Consider the following 21,499-nt stretch of genomic DNA (forward strand, 5'->3'; position numbering starts at 1 on the left):
CTGGGCACAGATGACATGAAATCCTATGCTATACTATACAAGGTGCAAGCCTTAATTTTTTTTTTTTTTTGGGGGTTTACATCCACTTTAAGCCTAGATAAACTACCAGTGTATGGCCAGTCTAAAGCGGTCCTTTAATTAAAAGTAAACGTACTGCTCAGCCTCTTACCCAACCCTGTATCTAAGGTTTTTCTTTTTACATGGGGAGTGGGTAGCTTTTTTTGGCAGGTACCCACTCCCTATTTCCTAAGGAGAATAGGGTACCCACCCCACCTCCCCACATTGGTCTGTCATGTGTCTCAGAAGGCTTCAGGACCACTCTCACTGTTCTGCACAAGCTCTGTGACTCCTCAGAAAGTCACAACTGTCTCTCAAATCCCAGATAGTGGCACCGGGGACCCGCAGCAGAGAGACAAAGCAGTTGCAGGAAGACAGCGGTGGACTCCAGGGACTGGTAAGAACATGATTAACCACTTGCCGCCCGCCAATGACAGATTGACGGCGGCAAAGTGGTTGTAGAATCCTGACTGGACGTCATATGACGTCCTCAGGATTCTAAGCCGCTGCGCGCCCCCGGGGGCGCGCATCGCGGCGATCGTTGTTGCAGGGTGTCAGTCTGACACCCCGCAACACCAATCAAGGTAAAGAGTCTCTCACGGAGATCGGCTTTTCCTCACTCGTGTCTGACAGACGCGAGTAGAGGAGAGCCGATCGGCTGCTCCTGTGACAGGGGGGGGTTTGTGCTGATCGATCATCAGCACAGCCCCCCTGAGGATGCCCACTGGACCACAAGGGATGGCCATATAGACCACCAGAAATAAAAAAAATAAAAAATAAAGGATGCCACCCTAGACCACCAGGGATGAGGAGGACACAGAAAATGGATGCCAATCAGTGCCGCAATGAATGCCAATCAGTGCCCACAATGGGCATCACTGATTGGCAGGCATTGTTTGGCACTGATTGGCATCCATTAGTACAGCACATACAATAGTGCCCATCTATGCCCATCCGTGCCACCTATCAGTGCCCATCTATGCCGCCTATCAGTGCCCATCCGTGCCCGTCCGTGCCGCCTATCCGTGCCCGTCCGTGCCGCCTATCCGTGCCCAGCCGTGCCGCCTATCCGTGCCCATCTGTGCCACCTATCTGTGCCCATGCGTCCCGCCTATCCTAGCCCATCCGTGCCGCCTATCCTAGCCCATCCGTGCCGCCCATCAGTGCCGCATATTAGTGCCCATCAATGCCACCACATCAGTGCCACCTCATCGGTGCCCATCAGTGCCGCCTTATCAGTGCCCGTCAGTGCAGTACCATCAGTGCCCATCAGTGAAGGAGAAAACGTACTTATTTACAATGTTTTATAACAGAAACAAAAAAAACTTTTTTTTTCTAAATTTTCGGTCATTTTTTTATTTTTTTTGCAGAAAATAAATATCCCAGAGGTGATCAAATACCACCAAAAGAAAGCTCTATTTGTGGGTACAAAATTATAAAAATTTAGTTTGGGTACAGTGTAGCATCACCGCGCAATTGTCATTCAAAGAGCAACAGCGCTGAAAGCTAAAAATTGGTCTGGGCGGGAAGGTGTATAAGTGCCCGGTATGGAAGTGGTTAATAAAAGGTAGCAGCTATAGTATTTCCAGCTGCTGACTTTGATTTATTTTATTTTTTTAAAGGGCAAACTTTCTTCTTCAAAGTTTACTTTAAACCCACAAAGGTGTTATGCTGAAATGCCTAAGTACCAATGTATGTGTTTAAAATATAAGAAAATTGTATTTTATATACAATAGAAATAAAATACATTCCACTACAACAAATACTAACTTTTTTCTTTTAACCTTTTCAGAAAAGCTGCAGAAATTCTCCATAGCTGTGCTTGTCCTGATTACTGTACAGGTGAGTATTCGGAGACTTTGTGGGCACCGTACTTTCAGAAAGCACATTTTGCTGATATTTGGGGCTTTGGTTTCTGTGGCACAATCCATTGTCTCAACTCCACCCAAGCTGTCCTCTCTGTATCTTGTCACTCCCCTAAACCACAACTGCCAAACAATATCTTTGTATGGTATCGTTTTCTGCACTCTACTACAAAGGCAGCATCCAAAATAGGCTTGTCACCCACACAGCCCCCATGCATTTATGTAATCCAGGCAACGCTATCAAAGACTACACCCAATTTATATGACTTAACCACAAGCATCCTACGTGATTATCTGCACTTTGTAACAGTTCGTCTGCCAAAAGGAAGAAATTCTTAGAAAAACAGGTACAGGTTATCTGTGGAGATTTAACCCGTTTGCCACCAGAGAAGTTTTTGTGTTTTTTTGCACACGTGTTTAAAAATCATTTTAGGCCTGAAGATTACCTAAAACCTCTAGTATATTTTTTGAAAGCAGAGACCCTGAAGAATAAAATGGTGGCGGTCCCAATTTTGTTTATGCAAAACAATATTATTGCAGTGGTTTATCAAGCGCAAAATTTTAGTAACAAATACACTAAAGCCTGAAGGCTCCACTGCAGGTTTCCCTTAGGCCTTGTACACACGGTCGTTCCAAACCGATGAGAATGGTCTGACGGACGGTTTTCATCGGTTCACCGCTGAAGTGGCCTGACGGCCTGATATGCGTACACACCATCGTTCCAAAAACCGATCGGGTCAGAACGCGGTGACGTCAAACACACGACGTACTGAATAAAACGAAGTTCAATGCTTCCAAGCATGTGTCGACTTGATTCTGAGCATGCGCGGGTTTTGATCCGATGCTTTTCTGTACTAACCATCGGTTTGGACCGATCGGGCAGCGGTCCATCGGTTCGGTTTTGAAGCATGTTTTAAAATTTTGGACCGAAGGAAAACAGACCGATGGGCTATACACACGCTCGGTTTGGACCGATGAAACTGAACCTCGGTCCATTCTCATCGGTTTTGTCCGACCGTGTGTACGGGGCCTTAGTTGGAATGGTGGTGTCTGCACCCGAGCCGGTGGATGAATCGGCCTCGGGGCCGTCATCGCAGGCTCTCTGGACAGGTAAGTGTCCTTATATAAAGTCAGCAACTACAGAACTTGTAACTGCTGACTTTTGAAAAAAAAAAAAACGTTTTTGCGTCTGGAACTCCGCCTTAAGATAAAAAGTCTTTTGTGTGCAGCAGTCCCCCTAATACTTACCTGAGCCCCCTCTCTGTCCAGTGATGCACACAAGTGTCTCAGCTGTCTGAGACTCTCCCTCCTGATTGGCTGAGACACAGCAGTGGGGCTATTGGTCAGTCAGCCAGCCAATCAGGAAAGAGAGGGGGCGGGGCAGCCTGGGGCTCCGTGTCTGAATGGACACAGGGAGCTGTGACTCGACTCGGGTGCCCCATAGCAAGCTGCTTGCTGTGGGGTCACTGGACAGGCGGGAGAGGCCAGGAGCACAGAAGAGGGACCCGAGAAGAGGAGAATCTAGGCTGCTCTATGCAAAAAGTATAACATGTTTTTTATTTTTATAAAAAAAAAAAAGAGACTTTACAATCACTTTAAGCTCTACTAAGTTCAGCCATATTTAAAGTATTTTCAGCATTTAACCATAACCCCCACCTTCCATTCTAATCCTTGGAATCAGTATCCTAGTTTTGGTTTGGGCATATACTAGACTTATACATTGAGGCATACTAAAAAAAATATTGGAAAGTACGTAAAAGACGTGTTATTAAAAAGAAACCAAAAACAGGATGTGCCATGGCTGGCCATGATCTCATTAGCAGCATGTTGTCAGTGATATCACAAAAGGGGAAATTTCCCTTCAGTCATGTGAGTGTTTGGCATTTTAGTCATGTGGCATTTTGTAGGCAATAGAACAAGGAGTAATTGTTATGAAAAACTATTCTAGCCAGTATCTTGAAAAAGGTAATGATTTGTAAACTTAAAAAAAATCATCATGCTGCCTTGAGCTTAAGCTGGCCATAAATGGATCAAAATTGGTATGGTTCAGCAGGGACTGTCTGAATTGGGGTCCATCTATGGCCATCCCCATTTGACAGAAGCCAATCTAACGAATGACTTTTGTTGAAACATTTAGGAAAATTTCCATTTGATCACTGGCTGCAGTGCTGATCAGTGTATTCTGACAACGGAGGAGTGCTCGCTGTCAAAATACAAAGGCGCAGCTGGGAGGATTCACTTGTGTGGATGGGGAAATTCTTCAGTTTTATCACAATTAGCCCTGTGGCTGATAGGAAAATAATCAATACATCTATGGGCAGCCTTATGCCGTGTACAGACGATAGGATTTTCAGTCGGAAAAACCTTTTATGTTTTATTCAACGGAATTCCGCTCAAGCTTGGCTTGCATAAAAAAAAGGCCTACAAAAGTTCTCTGAACTTTCGACCGCTAAGAACGCGGTGACGTACAACACTACGACGAGCAGAGAAAATGAAGTTCAAAGCTTCTGAACATGCGTCGAATTGTTTCCGAGCATGCGTGGGAATTTTGCGAGTCGGAATTGCTACAGACGATCGGATTCTGCAATAGGATTTTTTTCCGTCTGAAAATTTGACAACCAGCTCTCAATCTATTGTTGGTGGAAATTCCGACAGCAAAAGTCCGATGAAGCATACACACGGTCCGAATTTCCGATCAAAAGCTCCCATCTGACTTTTGTTGTCAGAATTTTCGATTGTGTGTACGGGACATTAGAGTACTGATGCACAGAATATCGTTCAAAAGACATTTGTGATGTCAGCAGACTGGTCAAAAGACCTTTGGAGAAAGGGCATCTTTTTCCTCAGGGAAGGAGGGGCAGGTTATGAAGGTAGATCTGCTTTTAAGGTAACTTACTACCCTAGAACAATGATGCAGCCAGTGAAGTCTTCGTGCCTCTCTAAGGTCACTAATTTGCTAGCTTATGCAGTCATGTTTAGGATGATAGTCTAGGCCAGTGATGACGAACCTTGGCACCCCAGATGTTCTGGAACTACATTTCCCATGATGCTCATCTACACTGCAGAGTGCATGAGCATCATGGGAAATGTAGTTCCAAAACATCTGGGATGCCAAGGTTCGCCATTACTGGTCTAGGTCCTCTACCCTTAAATCCAGTGCTTCTCAAATAGTAGGGCGCGCCCCCCTGGGGGGCCGCGAGGCTCCGTAAAGGGGGGCTCGTGTGACCTGGCAATTATCCCCCGTTTCCAGCCAGTGGCGGAACTACCGCCATAGCGACCAGGGCCGGCCTGATCGTGAATGATGTGTGCGGGGATGCTGGGGATGCTGATCTGCACGGCACCCCGGCGCTGCAGAGGGGGGGGGTGGCGCCGACGCGCCTGAAGTGTCTGACACTGTCTCGTCCCCTTGGCGAGCACGCCCTCCCTTCCTCCCTCCTCCGCGTCTCAGGTCAGGTGGTCAGGTGATAGCGCGACGCCGTTGCGTGCATGCGTAAGGCATGCAGTTCAAATTCTAACGGCGGGACCAGGACGGGACTGACAGACTGCCGCCTTACACAGTGCGCTGAAGAAAAGTAAAGGTAAGGCCGCCCGTCCCCTCCACCTTATCCTGCAGGCTGACAGGTGTCATCCCTCCTCCCACCTCACCTGTACTCCAATGAGGAGGGCCAGTTTATAAAAAAAAAACGTTAAAAAAAAAAATGTCAAAATTGATCTTTTGTTGAAAAAAAAAAGGAAAAAAATAAAACGCAGAGGTGATCAAAAACCAACGCGCAGTTGTCAGCTTAAAGTGGAGGTTCACCTAAAAACCGTATAGAGCAATAACAATTTTATAGACAAAAGATACTATTTACAGTCGCGCGGGGGGGGGGGGGCGAAATGTTTTCTTCTTCCTGGGGGGGGGGGGGGGGGCATGACAGAAAATAATTGAGAAGCACTGCCTTAAATCCAACTCAGCAAGGTTTCCGTAATTCCTTCCCACCCCCTCCTATTTAGGTGGATTTTAATGCCTGGAGGCAGGATGGATTTCACAATCACATGATCACTATGATGGCTTTCACAGTGGTCACATGAGTTTAGTGATTCTAAAGGTCAATGTTTTTTTTTTACAAAAATAACAATGGAATGCATGACAGTAAAAAAAACGTTAGAACCAGCCTTTAGAACCAATTTAAGGCCCACCCTCCAGCTGCCACACGTATGCATTACATGGTCTGCAAGAGTTTTAAAAGTCCACCTTTCATGGGAGTAATACAGTGGCTGCTTATAATGCCTTTAGCCTTGCTGTCTCCATCGTCAATATTTTCTGGGCCACTAAACTGGAACAATTATGCAGCAAGTGAAATTAGAACCAATTTTAGATTAACCACTTCCCACTTCCTGCCTGACCAATAGCAGATTGACGGCCGGGAAGTGGTTCTATTATCCTGACTGGGCGTCATATGACTTCCAGCAGGATAACATGCTGGCACGCAATCGTGATAAGGAGTCTCTGTCTGTCGGAGGCTTCTTACCAGGTGATCAGCTGTGACCAATCACAGCTGATCATTGCGTGAACCAGGAAGTGCCGGTAAACAGCATTCCTAGGGTTCGCGCTGACAGGGAGAGCCGATTGGCAGCTCTCCCGGACGGGGGGGGGGGGGGGTCTGTGCTGATAATCAGCACATTGATTATCAGCACAGCCCCCTTAAATGTGCCAATCGCCTACCAATCAGTGCCCAGCAGTGCCACAATAATAAAGTCAGCAAGTGCCCACCACAGTGCCAATCAGAGCCCACCACAGTGTCAATCAGAGCCCACCACAATGTCAATCAGAGCCCACCACAGTGTCAATCAGAGCCCACCACAGTGCCAATCAGTGCCCAGCAGTAACACCTGTCAGTAACACATCAGTATAGGGTTGCCACCTCATCCCTTTAAAACAGAACACATATTACACAGGTTCTGTGGCTGATTAAGGTGGTAATTAGACTAATTTGGTGCCTTACCTGCATTAAATTAGCCTCAGAACCTGTGTTTTAAAGGGATGAGGTGGCAACCCTACATCAGTACCTCATCATCAGTGATGCCCTTTCACTGCCTATCACAGCCACCTATCAGTGCTGCATATCAGTGCCGCCTATTGGTGCCCATCAGTGGCACCTATCAGTGCCCATCAGTGGCACCTATCAGTGCCCATCAGTACTGCATATCAGTGCCGCCTATTGGTGCCTATCAGTGCTGCATATTAGTGCCCATCAATTCTACATATCAGTGCCTCCTCATCAGTGCCCATCAGTGTCACCTTATCAGTGCCGCCTCATTAGTGCCTGTGAGTGAAGGGGAAAACAACATTTTATGACAGAAACTAAGAAAAAAAAATGTTTTTCAAACATTTTGGTCTTAGTTTGTTTAGCAAAAAAGAAAAACCCCAGAGGTGATCAAATATCACCAAAAGAAAGCTCTATTTGTGGGAAGAAAATTATAAAAATGTTGTTTGGGTACAGTGTAGCATGACCGCGCAATTGTCATTCAAATTGTGATAGCGCTGAAAGCTGAAAATTGTCCTGGGCAGGAAGGGGCGAAAGTGCCTGGTATTGAAGTGGTTAATGAAACAGAAAGCACTGAAGCAAGGGAGCGTGGCAGCCTGGAAATGAGCAATTTAAGAAGGAGTTCACAATGGTTGCCCCTGTATTTCCTTTTCAGTAGCCTGGTAATGGTTCTTCTAAAGAAAACACCTACTGTATTCGGTTTTGATGGAATTAGCAGCCAAATGTTAACAGAGATCTATAAATATATACTCAAATAATAAATTCAAATGGTAAATGTGACGTGCTAAGTAGGTGGGCGGTCAAGGTGTACACTGCTGCAGCTCACATTTCCTTCCATTCTCAGTATGAATCTGTGGCTTCCTGACCTCAGGTGAGAGGATGTGGTGGAAGAAGAGAAAACAACAGCAGACATAAAGCCTTGTACACCTGCAAAAATGTATTTTAATGTATAGCAAGGATGAGACACATAAAGAGGGTTTTGTACCTCTGATCTTCCAACAGTGACAAATATGCGATGTTCTACCCTATAGGTGTTTGATAGTTTGGGCCAGATTCACAGAAAAAGTACGCCGGAGTATCTGCTGATACTCCGGCGTACTTTCAAATTTGCAGCGTCGTATCTTTATTTGTAATTCACAAACAAAGATACGACAGCTTTTGGCTAAGATCCGACAGGCGTACGGCTTCGTACGCCTTTGGATCTTAGGATGCAATACTTCGGCGACCGCTGGGTGGAGTTTGCGTTGTTTTCCGCGTCGGGTATGCAAATTAGCTGTTTACGGCGATCCACGAAGGTACGCGCGTTCGTCGCATTCTCTTACGTCGTCGCTAGTCGGTTTTTCCTGTCGCAAACTTAAGCCTGCTATTTCATGTCTTAGGCCGAGTACTCACGAGCAGACATGTCCGATGAAACCGGTCCGCGGACAGTTTTCATCGCACATGTCTGCCCGGGGACTTCTGTTCGATGGCTGTACACACCATCGAACAGAGGTCCGCGCGTAAACAATACACGGGGCGTGTCCGCGGTGTCGCTGCGTCGATGACGCGGTGTCGCCGCGACAATGACGCGGCGACGTGGGCGGCCTGCCTTTAAAATGCTTCCACGCATGCGTCGAAGTCATTCGACGCATGCGAGGGATGTCGGGCGGCAGGACATGTACGGTAGGTCTGTACAGACGACCGTACATGTCCGGGCGGACAGGTTTCCAGCGGACTGTTTTAAAGCAAGTCCAGGAAACAGTTGTCCGCTGGAAACCTGTCCGATCCGTGGACCAGTTTCAGCAGACATGTTTGGTCGTGAGTACGGGGCCTAAGATTTAGACCAGCCATGTTAAAGTATGGCTGTCGTTCCCGCGTCGAATTTCAATTTTTTTTTTTTTGCGTAAGATGTCCCGGAATACGAAAGGACGTAACGCACGTTGCCGTTCAAAAAACACGTCGGGGCGCCGTAATTTCACACAAAGCACGGCGGGAAATTTCCTAACGGAGCATGCACAGAACGTTCGGCGCGGGAACGCGCCTAATTTAAATGGTACACGCCCCATTTGAATTAGGCGCGCTTGCGCCGGACGGCTTTGCGCTACGCCGCCGCAAGTTTACACGCAAGTGCTTTGTGAATCAAGCACTTACGATGAAAACTTGAGGAGGAGTAACGTAAAGGGGATACGTTACGCCGCCGTAATTGTTTGTGAATCTGGCCCTTTATTCTTAAGCCAGTGAAATTAGACTGAGACAGTGCCGCCAATCAGTGCCAATCAGTGCTGCATATCAGTGCCTCCTCATCAGTGCCCATCAGTGTCACCTTATCAGTGCCAACTCATCAGTGCCGCCTCATTAGTGCCTGTGAGTGAAGGGGAAAATCAACAGATTCCTCATACATGCCAAACAGCATAGATGGGAGAATCTCCAATGATGACTGTTTCATTCAAGCAGCTTTGTGCCTAACAGTGCCTGCATCTGATAGGTGTTTGGAGAAGTGGTTGTCCCAGTCAGGACCATGGGGGGGGGGGGGTGAGCTATCTGTCCTTGCCACATTAAACATGCCACCCCAATCCCCTACCAGCTCCCACATCACTGTGCATCAGAGTTGGACCTCGGCAGAGTGATCTCAACAACGGCTGCACTGACATAATTAGGAGATATTGAAGAAACTGCACACGGAGGAAGGCAAGTATTGCCTGACTTGCTAAATGTCAATGGAAGATCATAGTCCACATTAACCACTTAAGACCCGGACCAAAATGCAGGTAAAGGACCTGGCCAGTTTTCGCGATTCGGCACTGCGTCGATTTAACTGACAATTGCGCGTTCGTGTGACGTTGCTCCCAAACAAAATTGGCGTCTTTTTTTCCCCACAAATAGAGCTTTCTTTTGGTGGTATTTGATCACCTCTGCGGTTTTTATTTCTTGGCGCTATAAACAAAAATAGAGCGACGATTTTGAAAAAAATTCAATATTTTTTCCTTTTTGCTATAATAAATATCCCCCCAAAATATATAAAAAAAAGTTTTTTTTCCTCAGTTTAGGCCGATACGTATTCTTCTACCTATTTTTGTAAAAAAAAAACGCAATAAGCAAGACAAGTAATTTGCGCCCCTAACCCTCTGACATTTAGGCCTCCCTGAGTCCCATCCACTCGTACCATATTAAACCCCTCCTGGTAAATTTTAGGATGTTCCTCTCTCTTTATGTTCTCCTTTCTTTCCCTTTAATCTCTCTATCTTAATTTATTTTTTATTCTCCCCCCCCCCCCCATTCCCTCTCTCTAGCTGTCTTTCCTGTTCTTTCTCGTATTCATACTCTCCCTTCCATGTATTCTTTATTTTTATGCCTTCTCTTACTCTTTGGGGGGAGTTGGGATGAGTGGCAGTGCTGGCAGGGAGTTCTGATCAGCAAACTTAGGTGCTGAGAAAATTAAGTTCAATAAATAAAGATATTACTGTATGCTTCCAAGCATGCGTCCACTTGATTCTGAGCATGCGTGGATTTTTAACCGATGGACGTGCCCACAGACGATCGTTTTTTTATCGTTTTTTTAACCATCAGATAATTTTAAAACAAGTTCCTATTTTTTTCACCGATGGATAAAAAAACGATAGGGCCCACACACGATCGGTTCGTCTGATGAAAACGGTCCATCAGACTGTTTTCAAAAGACAAACCGATCATGTGTACGCGGCATAAGAGTTCCTCTGAGGCTACATTCACACCTGCGTATTTGTCCGACAGTGAGTAGATGCAAGGAAATCAATAAGGGGTTCTGGCAAGCATTGAAACCAATGGCAGGCTGCTGGCTCCCACAGCTAATTGCAGCCAATTGCATGTAATTGCTATGTGGCGATTACCTGCAAGTGATCAGCCCTGGACACAGACAATCTGTAAATGCCGGTTCACACAGGGGCGACACGACTCTAGCCGGGGCTTTGCGGGGCGACCTGAACACGACCTGAGCGCGCACCACAGCACGACTTGGGGCAACTTACAAGGCAACTTCAAGTCGCCTCCAGGACAGGAGGCTTTCCAGTGGCCAATCAAAGAACAGCTCTGTGGGAGGGGTTTGCCTGAGAAAACAATTTTCTCTTCCTGTATTGTTGCTTTAGTTAAGGCTGATACGTATTCTTCTACCTATTTTTGGTAAAAAAAAATCACAATAAATGTTTATCAATTTGTTTGCGCAAAATTTATAGCGTTTACAAAATAGGGCATAGTTTTATTGCATTTTTAATAATAATTATTTTTCACTACTAATGGCGGCAATCAGCAATTTTTTTCGTGACTGCGACATTATGGCGGACACATCGGACAATTTTGACACATTTTTGGGACCATTGTCAGTTTCACAGCAAAAAGTTCTATAAAAATGCACTGTTTACTGTGAAAATTACAATTGCAGTTTGGGAGTTAACCACTAGGGGGCACTGAAGGGGTTAAGTGTGACCTCATATGTGTTTCTAAGGCCTCGTACACACGACAGAGTTTCTCGGCAGAATTCAGCGAGAAACTCGGTCAGAGCCGGATTCTGCCGAGAAACTCTGTCGTGTGTACACTTTCGGCCCGATGGAGCCGCCGAGGAACTCGTCGAGAAAATAGAGAACATGTTCTCTATTTTCTCGTTGTTCTATGGGAGAACTCGGCCCGCCGAGCTCCTCGGCGACTTCAGGGCTGAACTCGCCGAGGAACTCGACGTGTTTGGCACGTCGAGTTCCTCGGCCGTGTGTACGAGGCCTTACTGTAGGGGCGGGCTGGACGTGTGACGTCATTGATCGCCTTTCCCTATATCAGGGAACAGACGATCAATGACAGCGTCAATGTGAAGAACGGGGAAGGTGTGTTTACACTCACCTCTCCCCGTTCTTCAGCTCCTGTGACCGATCGCGGGACTCTGGCAGCGATCGGGTCAGCAGGTCCCGCGGCCGTGGTCACGGAGCTTCGGACCGGGTCGCAGGCGCGCGCCCGAACCCGCGGCTGGGCACTTAAAGAAGACGTACGGGTACGTGATTGTGCCCAGCCGTACCATTCTGCCGACGTATATCAGCGGTTAGGCAGTCCTTAAGTGGTTAAGACGGCTTCATTCACTTACATTGACTTTCTAAACCGCGCGACTTGGGGAGACTTCAAGTCAGATACCAAGTCGCCCCTGTGTGAACCTGCTCAAAGGCTTCAATGAAGCTACCTCCTGCAGCTAAGCACTGGGGCCCCCTGCTGATTTCCTTGCATCTACCTACTGTGGGGCAAAAACGCAGGTCTGAATGACCGACAGCCAGGCAGATGACATCACAATCTCCATTTTGGCCAGTCAAAAGAAACCTTGTATTCACTGGGGAAAAAAATAAAAGGCTTCTCCTAAATCATAGAGATGCAGTACAATTGACTCTCTTTATTTCGAGGAGTAGAGGGGAAGTGCTCCCCCAAACACGGAAATGCCAGTATCTTGCCCCCTGGGTCTCTGTGAGATGTTAAAATCTGAAAAGTTATTCAACCCACTAGCCGCTGCTAAAATCAATTTAGGGTGCAATTTAAGCTCATAATACTTCAATATCTTGATCTCATATGTAAGTTTTCTATTCATGTTTTTTTGTTTTTTTTTTAGATATGTGCTGGTCAGCAGGAGAATGATACCATTATAGCTAAGAATGCTGGTCAGGAAAATTATACCGTTACACCAGAGGATGAAGATAATAGCTTTACACCAGATTACAACGGCTATGAGCAAGCGTGTGTGAAAGCAGATGTCCGTGGATTCCGTGCCATCTTCTTGCCAATAATGTACGGATGTATTTTCGTGATAGGGCTGGTAGGGAATGGCTTAGTGATGCTGAGGTACATCTATTTCAACAGGCTAAAAACCGGAACAGATTTTTATATGCTGAACTTGGCTCTAGCGGACATGGTCTTCCTCTTCACTTTGCCTTTCTGGGCAGCCAACGTTGTCCAGACCTGGATTTTCGGCAACGACATGTGCAAAGTCATAAACTGCCTCTACATAATGAGCTTCTTTAGTGGGATGTTCCTACTTATGTCCGTGAGCATTGAAAGATACTTTGTTATTGTTCTGGCCACCTCTGCCCACCGCCACCGGTCCAAGACAGTGTTGGTCAGTAAACTCTCCAGTGCTGGCATTTGGGTTGTTGCTTTCTTCCTGTCCATCCCTGAGTTGATCTACAGTGGTGTCAAACCTAATAATGGTGAGAATGGTGCGAACGCTTGTGTCCCTTTTGTTGCTGAAGTCCAGAGCCGTAGTGCTGGACTCAAGATTTCCCAGATGGTTATTGGATTTCTTCTGCCGTTGATCATCATGGTCTTCTGTTACAGCATGATTATCATGACACTGCTCCGCGTGCGTAATTTCGAGAAGTACAAAGCAATCAAAGTCATCATTGCCATTGTCATTGTGTTTGTGGTCTTCCAACTTCCTTACAATAGTGTCATGTTGATTAAGACCTTTGGTAACAACACTGATTGTCACATCAGTAAGACCATTGATGTTGCAGACGATGTTACCTACACCTTCGCCTGCTTCCGATGTGTTCTAAACCCATTCCTCTATGTCATCATCGGGGTCAAATTCCGAAATGACCTGTGCAAGTTCTTTAAAGACGTGGGCTGCCTGAGCCAGGAGAAATTTACTGAATGGTCAACAGCCAAACCAAGCAAGCGAGGCTCCTTTGCAATGGACACTGACACAACAACCACATTTTCTCCCTAAATATTCAGAGTCAATGGACACAAACGTGTTTTCAAAAAGGGCCAGTCCACCCATAAATAATATTTTCATTTTTAAATTAATCCATGTGACAAAATATGTCTGTAAACATCTAAAATATACTTTTTATTACACCATATCACAACCACCATGCCTAAAAATGAAAATGTCTCTTGTAGTATTGCATGGAATGAACCTGTCCATAAAAATACAGTGACCACCTTTATGCTGTATCAGCGAATCTTCTATATAAGGCCTCGTACACACGACCGAACATGTCTGCTGAAACTGGTCCGCGGACCAGTTTCGGCGGACATGTTCGGTCGTCTGTACGGCCGACCGGACCAGATTCCCAGCCTAGCGGACAGGTTTCCAGCGGACAAATGTTTCTTAGCATGCTTAGAAACATGTCCGCTGGAACCATGTCCGGCGGACATGTCCGATGGTTAGTACAACTCGACATGTCCGCTTGGCCGAAAGCCCTCGCATGCGTCGAAGTGATTTGACGCATGCGTGGAAGCATTGACCTTCCAGGGCCACGCACGTCGCCGAGGCCACGTCACCGTGTTCGCTGTCCGCGGGGATTTTGGTCTGATGGTGTGTACACACATCAGACCAAAATTTGGCGGACCGTTTTCATCGGACCGTCCGACCGTGTGTACAAGGCCTAAAAATGCAGGCCACAGGCATCACACTACACCATATATATTTTGGACATTTTTTTCAAGACACAATAGATCAATATAACTTGATAATTGGACTCAACAATTAAATTCTTATGAGCTTGATATATCAAGTATATAGAAATTAGTTATCTATAGTTAGATAATATGGTCTCTTGACATATTGATTGGCTGTAAAGAAGGCTGCTTTAAAGAAGGCTAGCAATCAGCTGTGGACTCCTCTGTGTCCATCACTTCCAGGTAGTGTCACCTCGCTCCACCATATGTGTTATATCATGGTCAGGCGACTTCTTCAGGTGTCCGAGGCTAGGTGGCGATATCCAGCATTTGCCACTCCGGCGCTGTGATTGTCCGGAGCGGCGATGACGTCACTCCGCGCATGCACGCAGGAGCCGTCAAAGCTGGCATTAGCCATTCACAAATCTGGCATTCCCAGTGCGTCTGCACTGTTGTCTATGGCGATGCGCGCCATAGACAACGGTGTATTCCTTTTGGCAAATATCTCCTAAACCGTGTAGGTTTAGGAGATATTGCAAAAACCTAAAGGTAAGCCTTAATCTAGGCTTACCTGTAGGTGTAACTTCAAAGAGGGTTTACGACCAGTTTAACATCCTGGCGCCAGGGACCCATAGACTGGCAAAAAAACGGCTTGAGTGAGGATGGCTCTGGATCCCTGGACAGGTGAGTGTATGTTTATTAAAAGTCAGCAGCTACAGTTTTTGTAGAACTGACTGAAGCTCCTTGGACATAGATAAAGAATGAATTGTCCGCAGTCAAAATAAGTATATGAGATATTATATCTTATATTTAACAAATAACGTATTTGGATATAGGTGAAAAAGCACCAAATGCAATTAATATAGATAATATAGTATTCAGATATTATTGTACACCACACACTTTCTATAATATATGAAGAGATTGTATCGCCTATCACTATATATGATGTCATCCATAGTCTCAAATATACTGTACATGCCTCATATCACTAGTCTCGATAAAAGTGCCATCCAGATACCTGTAGCCAAATATTCCATAGGCAGAATCAAGTAAATCCGTGAAGGTAATCCACCTCCCAAATGAGCCATAAACAGGAGAAGCTGGTAATGGTCCACATGGCTCTGCGACCAGGCCATGACACATTTCGCTGTAATGGCATCAGCAGAGGGGCATTTATCATGTTAATAAAAAGTATATTTTAGATATTTACATATGGTGGTGATCGGGTAACCTTTTTTGAATGTATTGCATTTGCAAGTTTATATGTGAAGGCACCGGTCTCACTTTTATGATATTTATTTAATTTGAATATATTTCCTGGATAGTATCAGTATTTTCTATTTAATTCAATATACAGTAAAACCTTGATTTGCGAGCATAATTCGTTCCAGAAACATGCTTGTAATCCAAAGCACTTGTATATCAAAGCATTTTTTTTTACAGGGTATAAAAGAGTTTTTCAGGCGGTTTAGCGCTAAAAATAGTGCCTAAATACTGCCTGAAAAACTCCTGCCCTGTAGTCTCAATGTGAAAGCCCTAGGCGATGCGCTGGAGGGACCGCTCCAAAAGTCCTGCCAGCAGCATCTTTGGAGCGGTGAGAGGAGCGGTGTGTTTACCGCTCCTCCACCACTCCTTCCCATTGAAAACAATGGGACATGCTGTAATACCGCCAGCAATGCGTTAAAACCGCACCGCTAGCGGCCGAATACCGCCGCAATTCTGACGATATAGCACTGCTAAAAATAGCGGCGCTATACCGTCAGCGCACCTCCCGCTCCAGCGTGAAAGGGGCCTAAGTGTAGCAATAAGTTGGTAAATGTTGTACCTTCATTAAATGTAATCATATTGCTACACTAATGCCAGGTACACACGATCATTTTTCGGCATGAAAAAAAACTTTGTTTTTCCGCATGTCCAAAAAACGAAGTTTTTCCAACTTCATCATTAAAAACGACTTTGCCCACACACCATCGTTTTAAAAAAATTATGAACAAAGCGCGGTCACGTACAATGCGTAAGACGGCACTCTAAAGGGGAAGTTCTATTCGCCTTTGAGCTGCTTTAGCTGATTCCTTGTTAGTAAAAGACGATTCGCGCTTTTCTGTCTGTTACAGCGTGATGAATGTACTTACTCCATTATGAACGGTAGTTTTACCAGAACGAGCGCTCCCGAATGTGCGGGGTTTAAAACGTTGTTTTAGCCCACACACGATCATTTTTTTACAACCCGAAAAACTAAATTTTTTAAAACAACGTTAAAAAATGCAGCATGTTCGAATTCTTTTTTTTTACGTTTTTCAGAAGCCGAAAAACGATGTGAAGCAGCCCACACACGATCATTTTAAATGACGTTTTTAAAAACGTTGTTTTTTTTCATGCCGAAAAATGATCGTGTGTACGCGGCATTAGAGGTTCTTCTCTTCTTTTTTATACTCAGTTGTGACATGACGCTACTCTTATATCAAGACATCGCTTGTATATCAAGGCAAAATGTATTAAAACATTTTACTTGTCTTGCAAAACGCTCTCAAACCAAGTTACTCTCAAACCAAGGTTTTACTGTAATTCCTCTACGACTTTACTGATAAGAGGTGTTCTTTGCCTTCCTGGGTCTACACACTTGCTGTGGCTGTTATGGAGGGTTCCTATTGTTCTTATTGGAATTGTATTTATTTTATACCACAAACAATATTTCCGGACTATCTTCAACACTCAAAGCATGTGCTAGAACATTGAGAACTCCCAAGTGGACAGGAAACAGAGATGAGAATTTCGCCAGGAAGGTCTACTGTTGGAACTAATCAAGAAGCCATGGGCTCCATCTACAACTGAAATATCAATTTGGGTGGGCTGACCCTTTAACTGAATGTGTATATATTTCTATTTCTAACAGTGGTAATAACGGACTCAATATAACATGCCACTGACTTTACGAAGACAAATAAAAAAACAGTTTGCCACAACTTTCATGGCATTTCAGGTGAAAACCCGGCTTTGAAAGAAACCTGAACTGATGTACATTCAACGTAATCTGTGAATCATAGTTTACTATTCAGAAACTGCTTTCTTTCTGTCTGACTCATATGTGACATTTGATATTATTGCTGATCTTCATCATATCGGCTTTAATTGACTGTGTAGCACACTGCCTAAAAAATAATGTTTTGTTGCAGCTGAATTTCCCAGAAACCTCTAAAGATAGTTGTGATATTAGTGATGTGGAACTGAAAGGAGCTCGGTTTAAATGACAGTGATGTACAGAATGTGTAATAAATGCCCTCTTATTTCTCTCCTTTATTTCAGACATGTTCAAGTTTTCAATATAAATAAGCTAATTTAAAGGGAACGTGGACAGTTATTTTCATGTATTTTCTTCATGTATTTTGTACAGTAATAAAAAAAAAAATCAAAATTTGTCTCATTTCTTTTCAGTCAACAAAATATGAAATATTACTTGACCTAACATTAGATATATATGTTCTTGCTGGGTGCATAGACACCAAGGGGTTTCTTATAAAACATTCGTAGCACGTGCAAGAGTCAGAAGACTGAAACGTCATTGTAATTTTCCTAAGATTAGTACAACTAAAGGCAAAACCTTTTTTATTGCTGCCTGTGTCCCTATCAGGGAGATTCACCCTCTCTATTTGTCCTGTTAACCATTATCATCGACAGTGATAGTAAAGGAAAAATCCCTAGTTTTGAGTTGTCCCCAGAAAAGTAATGGAGGGGAAATCTTCAAGTGGGGAAACTAATTCTGGTGATTTGGGGGTCCCCAATGAATTCCCTTAATTTGCTGGGATTTTCTCACTTCCTGTTTGGCTATGGGACAGGAAGTGATGGTAAACCTCCGCAATAGAACACAAATGGGGGGTCTGACAGAGGTTATAACCAGGGGCGTTGCTAGGTGGCAAAAAGACCAGGGGCTTCAGCCCGAAGTCCGAGGCCGGCACCGGGGGGGAGGGGGATCCAGGGTGGTTGTAGCATAGGGTTTTTTAGCTGGGCGGTGGGGTTGTGTGGCAGGGCGTAAGCTCACTTGCTGCCTGGCTTACCAGTGCCCATCACTGATGACCACTAAACTCACCTAACTGACACGCTAACCATTACACTGACCTACCTGACCTTACCTACCTGACATCCTCACCTACCTGACATACATACATTGACCTATCTAACCTACACTGACCGCACCTACCTGACATACTTCCATCTTCAATAGGCCACTTGATAGGCCAGGCCGCGATGACACCACTTCAGTGCGTGCGCACCGTAGTCACATGACCGCGGCACGGATCGGGGGCTGTAAATGTATACTGAGCTGTGCACGCGCGGCTCAGTGAACATGACAGCTGACAGGCAGAAGGATGCATTTATGGCAGAAGAGACCAATAGGGTCTCTTTTGTCATAAATACCCTGCCTGTCAGCCATGTGAAGATAAACAAGTTTACTTCCTATTTAATTCCTGTATCATCAGCTCCATCTAGTGGCCAGAATACATTATAGTTTTAGAAAACTTTAACACATTTTGGTCAATAGATGGCGCTGATGATACAGACATTAAAGCAGAGTTCCACCCAAGAATGGAACTTCCACTTTTCGGATTCCCCCTCAGGTGTCACATTTGGCACCTTTCAGGGGGGAGCAGCTACCTGTCTAATACAGGTATTTTCTCCCACTTCCGACGCCATGTCTGGCCCCTCCTCCGTACCCTGCCTCTGTCTTCTGGGAGACACACAGGTCCCAGAAGACAGCAGGGACCAGTGAGGACAGGCAGCGTGACTCGCGCATGCGCAGTAGGGAACCAGGCTGTAAAGCCGCAAGGCTTCACTTTCTGATTCCCTTACCGAAGATGCCGGCTCCTGCACCCAGGTGCCGAGGTAGAGATCTTTTTCGGGTGAGGACCTTGCGGGCACCCTGGACAGGTAAGTGTCCAAATATTAAAAGTCAGCGGCTGCAGTACTTGTAGCTGCTGACTTTTAATTATTAATTTTTTTGATGGAACTCCGTTTTAAAGTGGTTGTAAACCCTTCCATATACCAAGTGAAGTGACTGGTCTCAGGTAATACACAGAGATGAAACAAATTCTCCTACATAAGTTGTACCCGTTGAGCTTGGTCTTTGTGACCTTTGTGCTCTAGCCACTATGAGCATACGATGCGGGCTGTTTTAGGCTGCTTTGCTTTTAGCCTGATTGATTGGTTTATGGCGGTTGCCATAACTACGCCCTAGCAGGTTATATATGCTCGTTTCTGTGGGACGCCTTCACTATCTCCATACCCAACGCTGAGGAAGTCCCGCCCTTGGGACGTAACGTACGAGGGGGAGGAGTTACGTGCTGACGTCACCCGCGTTCACGCTTCAATCCTATGCTGTACACGCTTGTGAGCGTTATCTGCCTGTTTACTTGCACTCGGTCCTGAGTGCCCTACCATGTGAGTGGTTTTTATTTGTTTTAATAAACACCCCCTTGTTGCTACTGAGAGCATTAGATCTCTCTTTTTTTCTTTCATATGTCCTCATTTGCTGGTACCTCTCTGAGCTTATTATTGCCACCTGGAGCTGTATATTGACCTGCTGACTGTCAGAATCAGGATCCTTGATTATATACCACGCTTTGAGACTCCTTGAGGGTCAAATGATTGAGGTGAGAGGTCATCTGTTTCTCTTGGTGGAGGATCTTTCTTTGGTCACTTGATTGAAATCTGCACCGTTTTAATGAAATTCATTTGGATTTCTCTTTCACATAATCACTTATGGACTTTTGTTTTTATTTTATTTTTTCTATATGATTACTCACAGACTTTTTTGATATTTTAATTGTTTCTCTTACTGTATTGTTTGTTTGCGCCGCACTGTTTCACTGTTTATGTATCCATCCTAACACCAGGGAGAGATGACACGTCTTTTGTACCACCCTCGGGGGATCACACAAGGACCACCAAGCGAACATGCCAACAGAGGGAAACCAAAATCACCCAGCAGGATGCAGTTATGTCCTGTAGGTTATCAGGGATGCCAGATGGAGGGCCCAAGTGACCGCTCTGGTGGGCAAGCATACGCTCAGTCGCGAAAAACATGTATAACGGAGCTTACAGGAGACGTAGAGAATTGGTCATATGCATCTTTCTCTGTCTTGTTGTAAATGTAATAACAATACACAAACCACAATTTTTTTTTTTTTTTTTTTACAATGTTTAGTAAATTTTTTTACTAGAGATTTCATAGTTTTGCTACTAAATGTAAATCATTATAACTCACTCTTTAGGCCTTCGGTCAGGGAGAGAATCCAGTCAAATTCAATGTGAGTACAAGCAGCACAAATATACTTGCATATATATGTTAGGCACATTTAACCCCTTGATTGCCCCCACAGTTAACCCTTTGATTGCCCTGCACCCAGCCAGTGCCATAAGTACAATGACAGTTTGCAGTATGATCACTGATTACTGTATTAGTGTCCCTCCCAGCCAGTATCAGTTAGCGCCAGATTTTCCACCACACTATCACAGTCACACTATAATTTGCTGATCACCACCATTACTAGTATAGTATATGTACAGATCAGTATCTAAGATCACAACTAGTGTCCCCAATAGTACAGTGCCCCCGAAAATGCAGATGTGGGATTTTTTTTTTACCAAAGTCATATAGTAGAATATATTTTGGCCCACATTTATGCAGAAAATTAGATTTTATACAGTATGTTTTTATATAACAAAATAAATCCAGTGGGGATTAAATAATGCCAAAAGAAATCTCTATTTTTGTGAAAGGCTTACCAAAATGTTTGAACCCCAGATGATGTCCTAGCAGACGAAACGCGTCTGGCGGACTCCATTGTTGCCACATATTTTACAAAGCGATTGAATATCATCACAAATGTAAGTGTTCTGACTTTATTAAACTTTTCATATGTAATACAGATTTACGCTATGTGGCCGTTTTTTTCTTCCATTATATGACATAACCCTTCCACATCCATTTGGGATTCCCTAGACCATCACTTTTTATGAGACAACCCACTAGGAAGTCACCCTTCTCTGAGATTCTCTCTATCCTGCTGGTGTTTTGTCATCTCTGGCACAGCATCCTGAAGTCCATAGGATCGCCCAAATTACATCGTAGTTCCACCATGCAAGCATGTTTGACCCATTAAATGTAGG

At 44.8% G+C, this 21,499-nt stretch overlaps 1 protein-coding gene across 1 annotated transcript in view; it reads left to right on the forward strand.

Annotated features, from left to right (window-relative positions):
* The window catches only part of CCR7 (C-C motif chemokine receptor 7), a 33,136-nt gene extending 19,169 nt beyond the window's left edge, over positions 1 to 13,967 (forward strand). The window contains exons 2-3 of the mRNA XM_040330691.1: positions 1,850 to 1,899; positions 12,540 to 13,967. Coding sequence (XP_040186625.1) covers positions 1,850 to 1,899; positions 12,540 to 13,655 — 1,166 coding nt within the window. The 3' untranslated portion in view covers positions 13,656 to 13,967. The remainder of the gene's footprint in view (positions 1 to 1,849; positions 1,900 to 12,539) is intronic.
* Positions 13,968 to 21,499: the final 7,532 nt, after the last annotated feature.

The sequence above is a fragment of the Rana temporaria genome, chromosome 12 (genome assembly GCF_905171775.1).
Source record: "Rana temporaria chromosome 12, aRanTem1.1, whole genome shotgun sequence".
Classification (NCBI taxonomy): domain Eukaryota; kingdom Metazoa; phylum Chordata; class Amphibia; order Anura; family Ranidae; genus Rana; species Rana temporaria.